Genomic DNA, 12,557 nt, shown 5'->3' on the forward strand with positions numbered 1-12,557 from the left:
CTGTAGGGGACTTCGTAGGCTTAGCAGCCGACTTGTGACTGCAGTAATCGTGCGTCATTCGTGATTTTTTTCCTAATCGTTCAGTCCTTTCATACTATGTCGAGCAAAAACAGAAAGTAGTCGGACAAATACGTATAATATGAATTCACGTGTACAACGGAACATGATGAGAGTCAGCGTCCTCAATGCATGATTTGCAATGCCAAGTTGAGCAATTCTAGTCTAGCACTGGCAAAACTAAGAGAACACTCCCTAAAGCTACATGGAGATGGGAAATACAAGAACACAACGCTTGCTGAATTCAAGGTAAAGAGAGCCAGGTTCAATAAAAAGGCTACTTTGCCTGTTCTCGGCTTTGTACCCATTGACAAACCGATCCTCACAGCATCGTACGAAGTTGTGTACTTGATCGCAAAGCAGGGCAAACCACACACCATTGGTGAAGCACTCGTAAAACCAGCTGCATTGAAGATGGTGAATATCATGCTGGGAAAAGCTGCTGAAAATTCCTCTTTCAAATGACACCATCAGCAGCAGAATAGATGACATGAGTGATGACATCTTGGCTCAAGTAGTTGCATATCTTATTTCAAGCATAGCAAAATTCAGCCTTCAACTTGATGAGACCACCGACGTTTCCAATCTAAGCCAGCTTGTTGTATTCATGCGCTATGTGAAGATCGACGAGATAGAAGATTTTTTATTTTGTAAGCCTCTTATAACAACAACTAAGGCAGCCGACGTGAAGAAACTTGTGGATGACTTCTGCAGAGACAACGACCTTTCGTGGGATATAGTTTTTGCTGTTTGTTCAGACAGATCTCCAGTCATGTTGGGACGAAACTCTGGTTTTGGTGAGCTGGTGAAAGCCGATGCACCACACATCATTGTATTGCACTGTGTTCTGCACAAGCATGCATTGGCAACAAAAGCCTTGCCTTCAAAACTGGCAGAAGTATTAAAAATTGTAGTGGAATGTGTGAACTTTGTGTGAAATAGTGCCCTGAAACACCGCATCTTCAAAGAGCTGTGTAATGAAATGGGCTCTGAATTCGAGGTACTTCTGTACCATTCTAACATTTGGTGGTTATCCTGGGGAAAGGTGCTGAATCATGTTTTTGCCATGTGTGCGTACATGGCCGATATATTTAATGCTCTCAATCATCTCAATCAACAGATGCAGGACAGTGGAGTCAACATCATCAAAGCAGAAGAAAACCTGAAGGCTTTTCAAAAAAAGCTACCGTTATGGAAATGACGAACAGAGAATGATAACTTCGCAAATGTTCCCCTGCTGGACGACTGTGTAAGTAAGATTGAAGATGTGTCTGAAATCAGACCTGGGGAACTGTAGCAAGCAATTGCCATGCACTTAAATGAGCTCGCAAAGTCTCTCCACGGATACTTCCCCATCAGAGAGTCATATCCAGCACGGGTGAGACAGCCGTTCACATTTAGTGTTGCGACAACAGATGTCAATGATGAATACCTCAATAAAATCAGCAACAGCAAAATCACATTGATTTGCAGTAAATTTTTGTGTGAAATTCATGTTTTGTTGGTTTTGTTCTTTGAACACAATGATATTGTGTCCAACTGATGTATGGTTCATTTTGTGCACTAATAAAATATCTACTTATGTTTTGAATTTGAAAAAATTATATTTTATTTTTCCAATTACGAAGGTTTCAGTGAATGCAAGTACGAAACTTCCGGGGTTCAGTACCTCCAACAAGGTTAATAACCACTGTTTTAGAGGTTTATTGGTTGTGTATATTGCTACGACGTGAACCAAGTCAGATATGCTCTTTAATTAAAGTAAGTTTTCCATGACATCCTCACTGGTCCAGTTGGTAATCCTTGATGGTCTATCCATCAACTTCTCCCCGCGCCAAATCATGGTATTTATCGAACAATGCAAACATGAGAAATCCTTCGATGTAACCAAGATCAATATATTCTATGCTGGAGCGACGTCTTTCTACAGCCATTAATTGCAATCAACTTCAACTACTTATGCAGCCCATGGATATCTGTCCCACCAGTTACTTGCACAATTTGTAACACCAAAAACCAAAACTTCGTACTTCTTAGAGGCGTATAACCCTCTATCACCACTGATGACATCACTCTCTCTGTCAAAACAAAATACAAAATCAAGCTCCATGGCGTACACAAAATCTACGTAAAACCCACAGGTTCGCCGACGAACTTCGTCAAACTTGTGGCAACGTCTAAAACAGTGTTGAAATAATCCTAAACAATGGAGTCTTGTACCATCTTTCACTTTAAGAAACACCACGTCATAACTGACCTCTTCTTCACTCCAGCCAGCCATTACTGACACTTAGAACAAATACTCACACGTTTTATGAACCTCACTTCATACATCTACTTCAAGTAGCCAGACAACCCAAACCTCCAAACTAACCTTAACCCCCGACAAGTGCACTCAAACAGAAGCTCCCGGAAACCCAGGAGTCATCGTCTCAAATGTCTACACCTTTACCATTGTACCTATTCAGACAAAGTCCTTCCGATGGGAAAAAAAAGCCACATAGGCTCTCAAATCCCTTGAAGTTCAACCTTTCTCTTCCAACATGCCATTTTCCAGCCGATTTTTCCCCGTCGACCAACGACTTTCAACAGTTACATCTGTTCCCGCACATTCTTTCACCAATAAATTTTCCCCAAAATGGATATGTTCCACGACTTAAAACTTCTAACGAATTTTACGTTATATAGGGGATTTCATAAGAAACGACGTATCATCTCTTTTCTAATGCACTTTTCAGGCTTATATTTTATTGAGCAGCTGGAATACGCGTTATATGGTGCACACCCAATGATAAGTTGTATATTAATATTACACAATATTTTACTCCTCCGGTGAAACAACGGTAAATTTACAAACTTGTAACACTTAATTACGGGATTTGATTTACCCAGTGGGGAACACAGCAGATAGACTAACTTGTCTTTGCTCGATCCTGAAATTCTCAGAATTTTTGTTTAATGAGCATTGTTAATGTGTGATAAAATATGATGTGTTTAAGTGGTTTAGTTCAAGTATTAGCACTTAAAAACACACATGCTCCAATACAAATAGGAAGTTTTGCATCTTTTTATAATATGCCTCTCAATATCAAATCATCCTTAATACCCTATCACAGATTACCACCTTTTCCAAGTGTAGATAAAACACAGTACACTTAAGTAATAATAAAAATGCTTAAGGTTTGCTTTAAAGCCAATGTACTTACTCAGTACATAAACGTTATAAAAAAAAACACCACGCGTTTACTTTAATATTATCATGTATAACTAAAACAAAATAAATATCAAGATGTTAGGCCTAACACCCTGTTAGGCCAAATAAATTAATTTACTTTCTTCTCGAATTAAGCACTATAACTAGTTTAAGTATTTATAACACTTGTTTTCCTAATTATTAAGATAAATTCCCAGACGATAGTATATTACACTGGAGTAAATATTACCGCAGCTCTATAGTACTTCTTCGAGTTTCATGAAAACTTGGTTAACTGTTCGAATGTTCAGCAAAGAGACCTATAAATTATTTGTGTGTGTTTACAGCGAAAAAATATATAACATTTATGGTTTTAAGAGTGAAAACCAGTGAACCGTTAGAGACCTAGAGGCCTAAGTCATTTGCTGTCGAATGCGACACTTACGAGAAAAAAGAACGATTTTTACTATTTCATCACATCTTAAGCTAGTTTTCTTTCAATATCAGAGTTGCATTGCAACACCAGCAAGATGCTACCACCTTTTATAGCTCTCTCGAAAGAAATTTAAACAATTATTACTTACTGAATGAGCATTTTCGTCAATACTTCGCTTTCTTCAAACGTCTTTAAATGTTTATTTAAATACTGACTTCTGCCAACAAAAGAAAGGTTGGGAAGAGATGCTGGGGCTGAAACTACCAGAAAATGCGCCTTATTCTCCATGATCAACGAACAATGCTTAAAGTTGGTTCAGTTTATAAATAGCAGTTTATATGCCCAAAAGATGCAGCCTTCTAAATCTCTTGTTTAGCCCACTTACCATGAAAAAAACTGGTACCATTCTTAACACGTGTTAAATTAATTTTCTTAAACAAAAGTCCCCAAAAATTACAATGCTGGCACTAATGATAATCTTTCATCTATAAAAAGAAATTTTTATTAATTTCGCGCAAAACCACACGAGGGCTATCTGTGCTAGCCGTCCCTAATTTAACAGTGTAAGACTAGAGGGAAGGAAGTTAGTCATCACCACCCACCTACCGTCAACTCTTTAACTAATATTTTACCAACGAATAGTGGGATTGACCGTAACTTTTTAACGCCATCACGGCTGAAAGGACAAGCATGTTTTGTAAGACGAGGAGTCGGACCCGCGACCCATAGATTACGACTCAAGTGCCTTAACCACCTGGCCATGCCAGGCCCCTATAAAAAGGAACCAGAAATGTATTCACAATTTAATTCCAAATTAATATTACGTCATACACACTATTTACAAACACAAACTCGCAAAAGGAGAATACTACATTAAATGGGAGCTCTTAAAATATAAGCGTACGACCACATTTTGTTTCGAAAATTTTGTTTTAACAGTTGTAACAGCGAAAAATTATATTAATAATATATTAATTTTCAGCAATCTTATAATTGTTTAGTAAGAACAATATAAAATCAAATCACTGAAGTAATAATAATAGACAAGAGGTATTTTTAGGCTATTAAATATAAAACTAAAATTTGTAACTTCTCGTCCCTAGGATCATTCTTTTTTTCATGTATTTCTTACACCACATCTGAATTTACATACCTTTGTACAGAGTTGAATATATCTTAACTATTTACTCTCTCTTTTAGAAATCTACAATAACTTCAAACAATGTTGAATTTAATATACCTTAACCATGCTTAAATGTTTACTCTCTCTTCTGGAGATCTACAATAATTTCAAACAATATAACATTTTATCCAGGCTCCTACAATGCTGTTTACAAATTTGTCCTTCTGAAAGAAAAACACTGGTGTAATAAGATGTAAAGCTTTTCTTTTACCCAAGTAGAATTTGGAGCATGGTCCCTGGGTTTGCCACACAAGTGCCTTAACTTAGGTATCTGGTTTCAAATGTTACAGGTGTATTACATACTCATTTGAATTGCAGAAAATAACAGGACTTCTGAGAAATGTGGATATTATTTTTTATCATCAAATAATATATTTAACAGGTAGAATGAAAACATTTCAAAATTTCTTAAAAGTGAAAGTTGCACATTACTGAAATTACCCATGATATTTAACTTATCAGTGCATAATGCAAATCAGAAAGAGACAATCTAATACAATAACCAAATGTTCAACAACAGTAATTGATTTACATCAAAATTTTAATAAAAGATAACAATTTGTTTGAAAAAAATAAGTGCCAAGTAATAAAATCTCAAATGCATTTTGAACAAATGACAACATGTATAATTAGGAGAGGTATTTCCATAATTTTGTCCAAATTTATTAAATTTCTATTAGTTTTTTTTACAAGCTGATGAATAAAAGATCACCAGTAAGTATCGTTACATTCAGCAACAGATTAAATCTAAACATTATGGATGTAATCTGTTTCACATATTCACAAATAATAAATACAAATGAATTCATAACAAATGATCTGACATGTCCCCCAACAACAGCTGCTAAAAATGAAGAACATATCAGATATATTTTTAAATCAGTTTTATTACACTTAGAGAAAAGATACTAAAGTCATGGATGTATCTGAGTTGAACATAATGCCCCTTGGGGGTTTGGGATATGTTAGTGTTATTAAGTTTGACAATATTAGAAAGAAAGTAGAAAGCACCACATTCTCTACACTTGCTGGCTTGGCTCAACTTCTCAGGACAAATACCCAACACTGCTGTGACCTGACTAATCCAAAAGCTGTCAGCACCAAGTAACAGTAAAGCTGACAAGCTTAAATCAAATCTGCAACATTCATAGGCATTTCTTCTACTTGAGTATTGTAGAACTGTTCAATATCATGCAAGGTGCGTTTATCTTCTTCTGTAACAAAGTTTATGGATACCCCCTTTCTGCCAAAACGACCACCACGTCCAATTCTGCAACAAAAAACTTAGGAAGATAAAAAACCTTCAGCAATAGCAATAACTACTTTTCATAAAAAAATTACCATAGCTGTACATTTCTCACACACAAAGAATGGTAATTTTGAACTCCTTTCTGAAAAACCTGAAGATTCCAGTATCAATGTTAATATATCAATTACACTAGATCAACAGCCTGTTAAAAAAATCTGTTCTTCAAACTTTAGAGAAATAAAAGACCAAAAACAAGTGTTGTGTGAAAAGAAAATGTAGTCATGACCATAAACAGTAAATGTATTGAGAATCATTGTGTATAAATAGTGCCAATAAAGAACTACCGATTAGTATCAAATTGACAGATACTCACACCAAAATGGGAGACAGTATGTAACAGTTCAGTATTTCAAAACACAAAAATATACTTCAATACCACCCAATTATGCCTTCACTTAAGTGACATACAGTATATGTTTTTTTTTTAAATTCACTGACAAGCTCATGGTCTGTTAGCCCAGAAAAAAATACACCCACACATATATTGGTTAATTAAGGTTTTATAATATTCAACCAAAATATCAACACAGAATACTTCAAACAACAAAGAAAAAGACAATACTCTAAATGCTTTGTATGTATGTTGATGAGATGTACTTTTTAGTGTAAAATATCAAATACTTTACAGGTACTGCACCAATTCTTAATTTTAATGTGTATATAATACACAATAAAATATGGTTAAACATACTTGAAAAACCCTATTTATAATCTCAGCATATCTGGAAGATCAATAAATTATTTAAGTCTTAATAGTGGGAAAACATGAGCTGTAACTAATATTAAGTTTATTTCATTATCTAACATACTTTTTTGTATAATGAATGAAATGTTGTTTATCCTCAACACACACAAAAAATCTTAAAATTATTCCCACACTATACATTACAAACAACAGTATCCATCCCCAGTGTTTGGAAAAAGTTTAAGTTAATTCATATATTTAAATTATATTATCTCGTGGACTTTAAAAAGGTTGTGTTGCCCTTTTGTTTTCGCTCAGAACCAAAGCTGTAAGCTACTTATACCATCCACCAAGAAAAGTGATTATTGAGCATTTCAGCTATGCTAAGAACTACTCAACAGTAACATAAAGTACATCTCATTTTTGTTCTTTACATTGCATCAAATTTTGAAATGTGAATGACAGAATGATTAATTTCTAAAAATTTATTACCTGTTAAACATCTAAATAAGTAACTACTGGGAGATGCTTTTACTTGAAGATTTACAATCACAACAGGAACTACAAAAGTGTCTTAACCTTATGTTTACAGCTAGAACTAATTATAGACATATTTTAGAGGAAGATTTAAGAGAGAGGTAAAGGTAGTTTATTGAAGAACATGTAATAAAAACTATAACTACGTAATACATCTTACATCTACTTTAACAAGAACAAATAGTTTTACTTGTACTCGTTACATGTCAGTATTGCATATGTTTAGTTTGACCTTTACCAATAATGTTCTCCTTGGCTAATTTTTTTCCCCTCAACCTTTGCGATATAATCATTGTTGTTCAGTGATAGCTGCTTATTTCATTAGTCTGATCTTGTTCATATTCTACAACCCATCCATTATAATTTCACCTCTCCACTTCAGTTAGTTCACAAACAGAAACATTTTTCCAGTATCTGTATATTTCTACTTAGCATTTCATTCTTCTTCCTTTCCTCATGTCCCAACAGATGTTACATGAACACATATTTCCCTCTTTTACTTATTTTGGTAATTTTTATCAACAACATGCTAAAAGTAATTTTACAGTATAAAACAGTCCACAGAAAGTAATTTTAACATTACATTATGTAACTTTTTGAAATTTTTTCCAACATACATTATTTTGTTATTAGCTCATGTCTTCTTGTATTATTTTTAGCTTAAATTTTCTGCTAGTGGTTTTATCTAAATCTGTCTAACTGGCCAAAATGGGATATAGCAATTAATCTCTTCCAGGCTGGATGGGTATCACTGATATTTAATTTTCTCCATACAGCGAAAATACTAAACCTAATATCTTGAAACTTGGTTTAAATTTACTAAATGGTGTCTTGTTTTTGCATAAAAAAACATATGCTTTAATTTAGTATTTTTATCATTACGAGGTTATGAAATGTTTAAAGTTTTGTTTATTTTGGGAAAACAGTAAACACTTTTTTTTTAACAACAAACTGTATTTTTTGTTACTGATCAGAAAACTGTATTTAAAATATAAATCAGGTTTCATTCATTTGATTTTCATCAACAGACTTCTTTTTGATACTTTATTTTCCGACTGAAGCAATTAACTAATAACTGTAAATCATACAAACACATTATGACTGACAAACATTTGCTGGCAAACAATGACTTCACTTTTCAACATGGTAATATCATTACCTTTGTTGGCACAATAATGTGATATTTTGGTAAAACTGTTTTTAATCGAGTTCAGTTTACATACTTATAATCAGCTTTCAAAGAAGAAATTTCTTGTTTTGGATTGTTAGTTGAGTATAATAAACTTAACATTATAAATAAGAACTAGGGGGGAGGATAATTATTATGATCCACTTCAATCAACATCCTAAACTCAATCTGTTGCTACATAAATTTATTATTGTAGCTTTCATATGGACATAACACAAAAAATTATCCAAAATGAATATAATAAGAAATTATAGAAAAAAATCTCAAACCTCTAAAAACTTCAAAACATTATATTGTATCCCATTTCAAAACCGATAGCTAATCCAACTTCTGAAGAACCCCTGAACAGTGCAATAAATGTGGTTAATCCAATAAAATAAGAGATGGACAAGCAAGACATAAAATAATTAACCCTTTTGCAATGAGCTCCATATAATATACATAAGTTCATAGACACATTAAGTATTTATACTATAGCTTTTGATACAGTATGTGAATCTTCACAACATTTAGTAGCTTTCTGTAAAGATTACAAGTTTTTTTTATTATTTTTGTAATCTCTCAAACATTATAAATATATTTCAAATACGTTTACAGTAAGGTTTTATGTTTTATCTGTCATTTCCTCTATCCAAACTATGTAAGACCTGTCAATTTGATCTTATAACCATCATAACAAAAAAAAAAAGAAATAAATATAAATTATGCTTTTTTTTCATGCTAGAATGACTACAAATTATAACATAAAAATGTATGTGTTTAGTCTAAATAGCTTAAGTCTCATAATGCTTTATATTTATTATTTTTTATTATACTGACCTTCCAGTCATGCCTGGCTAACAAAATTTGCTTTGATGCAATGCATGCACACTCATGTTACTGTATCCAATGATACAGAACTGACCTTTATTCTTCACAAAGTGACCCTGCCTTGGCTGAGTTTTAGCTGACAAGTATTTTGTAATATACAGTCACATTTCAATTATTATACATATGTATATACATTATTACTATGTAGAAATAAGTTATTAAACACATGTTTCTTAAAATATAGAAAACTAAATCAAGAAGTAAAGCAAACAATTATTTATTCACATTATGACCTCTGAACTTCACTGCTGTTCGAACTAGGTTACTAAGCTTTTAAAAATTTCACGTGAAGTATATCAAACAAATTTTTTTTTACTTTTATATATATGTATAGTTGAATAACCAACCAAAACAATAAATATCTACACTGACACCACAGAATTCCACTATAATTTTTAAGCTTAGTTACTAAGATGTATTTGGATTTTAAAAAATTTGAAATTTTGAGCAGAATAAAGACAACCTACTTTCTTGAAATCTTGGTTCAAAGGAATATGGTACTATTTTCACATATTAAAACAGCTGAGTAAACCACTAGGAAGACATTCTAAGCTGTCAATTGGTTATTCACATCATATATTGAAGTACGTGTATGTAAGGGACCAATTCTAAATATTGGAAAGAGGTGAACAGGGCCACTATGTTTGATTAAGTACATAAGCTATATCTCAGCAAAATTAAAAGATATGGAGTCCTTATTTTATATTCTAGCTTGTCAATATTGGTGACCTGAGTTTCTAATTTGTACAAAACTATACATTTAGCATTTTGACACAACAAACATCTAATTTTATCTGATGCTGCATTCATCATACCACACAGCTCACAAAAAGTATTAAGGTGTGTTCATTTAACATTTAATTTTAAATTAAGAATCTAAATAATGTATAATATGAATAATCTGAATTATATTTAACAGTTTGATACCAAACTTATTGATATAAATCCAAAAATAGTACATCAATAAAATTTTGAATGCAAGTCAACAAACAAAATGACATGGCCTTTTAATCACTGACCCATCATGAAAGAGTTAAAATGCTCAAACTAAAATTAGAGAAATAAATATATGCTCAAGTGTTAAAAATGTTTTAAATAATCCAGAAGCACTATGTTTAAACACCTAGATACATGAAAGAAATGAAAGTATGAACATTTTCAATAATATAATAAACTAAATAAATAATATATAAAACTAAAAAAATCAATTTTACAATAAATTTGAGTAAAAAATTGTGGAAACATTATTACATTTTTTAAATCAAATATTTACAGTTGATTTGTGGGAATGCATCATACTGACTGAAACACTCACCTGTTGAGTAATAGTCAATACCTTGTAACTGAAATGCAATTACAATAAACAATAGTTTGTTTTGAATATTCATAACAAAATTACTTCACATTACTTGCGGTACCACTTCCTACTTTTTAAACTAATAAGACTAGAGACATGACATCTAGTTAACAACTACTATCAACTCTGAGGTTACTCTAACCAAATGGTGAGATTTAACAATCACTCTTATATACATTATCTCAAAGTGCAGACATTTGTGCAAAGCACAATTTCATGGAAACCCTATGCAGACCATCAGATTTACAGTTTGGCAAGTTTATTACTAGGTCATGCTTTGCCCATATTGTTGTATAACCATAATGGAATTCATTACGAATCAAAACAATAATTACTTATGCATGAACATATAGTTTCATTTCAATTGTGGCTATTAAATTGTTAGAAAAAATAACATACCTACCTGTGAATGTAATTTTCTCTATTTGTAGGAAGATCATAATTTATTACTAGTGATACCTGTTGAACATCAATTCCTCTAGCTAATAAATCTGTTGTAATCAACACTCTACTTGATCCAGATCGGAACTCACGCATAATTACATCTCGCTCTTTTTGGTCCATGTCACCATGCTGTCATGAAGGGGAAAAAAATCAACAAAACAGCATGGGATTCCAGATTACGAATAATACGAATATTCCAGTTTATCTGAGTCAACATTTTTATTTGCTGATTGTACATTATTTCATCTACAAAAATTATCTTCATCAGTTCACCTATAAAACTTAAATGTTTGTTCTAAAAATTAATATATTGTATATGGTTTAGGCACAGTATTCATGAGGAAAAACAAAATGGTGATGGTGAATAACTACTACTTAGTTCTGAGTAACAATTGCAGAGAAAACCTTGGAAGACTAAATACTTTTTAGTGTAGCACAAGTAGCTTGAACAATATGTCAAAAGTCTTCCATCTTATATGTCAAGTTTTGCTTGGTTGGGCCTACGACTAATGGATCTTGGGAGCGTTGACCAACAGTAGTCACAATCTGCTAATTTCTAGGAAGGGTTTCAACATGTTATGTAGAATGATTATTTTTCTTGCTTGTCACAATTTATCTGAATCTAGAAAACTGAAATTGTTTCAGTCTACTTTGTTTCCCCCTTTAACATTACATGTTCTGTGATGGTGAAATTTTATAGTTTCATCAGCATTATGCAGTTTTTATGTTCTTTTATTCATGCCCCAAAATATCTCCAGTTCTGTTTGCAAGATCATGTTTATTTAATAAATGACTATTTTCTTTGACAAGGATAGATCTTAGCAAAGAAATATTAAATTTTTTAGCACTACGCATAACTATTTCACAAAAATTTACATATAAGGGAAGTAAATTATGATAAACTTGTTTTCTTTGTTATATGTAACAGTTGGTGGTTTTCAAGCTATTAGTGATTTAAATAGAAAACAGCCATTCTATTTAAAATACTGTTTGTGATTGTAAATTTCCACAATCTTACAAAATACAAAAACCATCAAACATACCATAAAAAATTATCAAACTTGTAACTTTTTCACTTATGAAGATTATATGGCATTGGTAGCTTAGCACATAAATTCAAAACTGACTGAAAATCATGATTATAGACACATATTGGATTTCACACAAGATTAAATTTACAATTAGCAAAGTACTTAATAATAAACTAATGTCTGATCAGTTCTTAATAATTTCTGTGGCCAGACATAAATTTCAGTTAATGATAGCACTGAACAATGTTTTTCTGTTAGCAGTTTTG

The 12,557-nt window shown here is 32.3% G+C and overlaps 1 protein-coding gene across 9 annotated transcripts in view; it reads right to left on the bottom strand.

The window, feature by feature from the left end:
- Positions 1-5,212: 5,212 nt before the first annotated feature.
- The window catches only part of LOC143225558 (eukaryotic initiation factor 4A-II-like), a 57,176-nt gene continuing 49,831 nt past the window's right edge, over positions 5,213-12,557 (bottom strand). For 7 of the 9 annotated variants that reach the window (XM_076455229.1, XM_076455235.1, XM_076455234.1 and 4 more), the window contains 2 exons: positions 11,220-11,389; positions 5,213-6,139 (listed from right to left, as the gene is read on the bottom strand). In XM_076455229.1, coding sequence (XP_076311344.1) covers positions 5,995-6,139; positions 11,220-11,389 — 315 coding nt within the window. In that variant the 3' untranslated portion in view covers positions 5,213-5,994. Of the gene's footprint in view, positions 6,153-11,219; positions 11,390-12,557 lie in introns of all 9 variants that reach the window. The other 2 variants (XM_076455232.1, XM_076455230.1) reach the window with 1 other exon arrangement.

This window comes from Tachypleus tridentatus, chromosome 9 (genome assembly GCF_004210375.1).
Source record: "Tachypleus tridentatus isolate NWPU-2018 chromosome 9, ASM421037v1, whole genome shotgun sequence".
Taxonomy (NCBI): domain Eukaryota; kingdom Metazoa; phylum Arthropoda; class Merostomata; order Xiphosura; family Limulidae; genus Tachypleus; species Tachypleus tridentatus.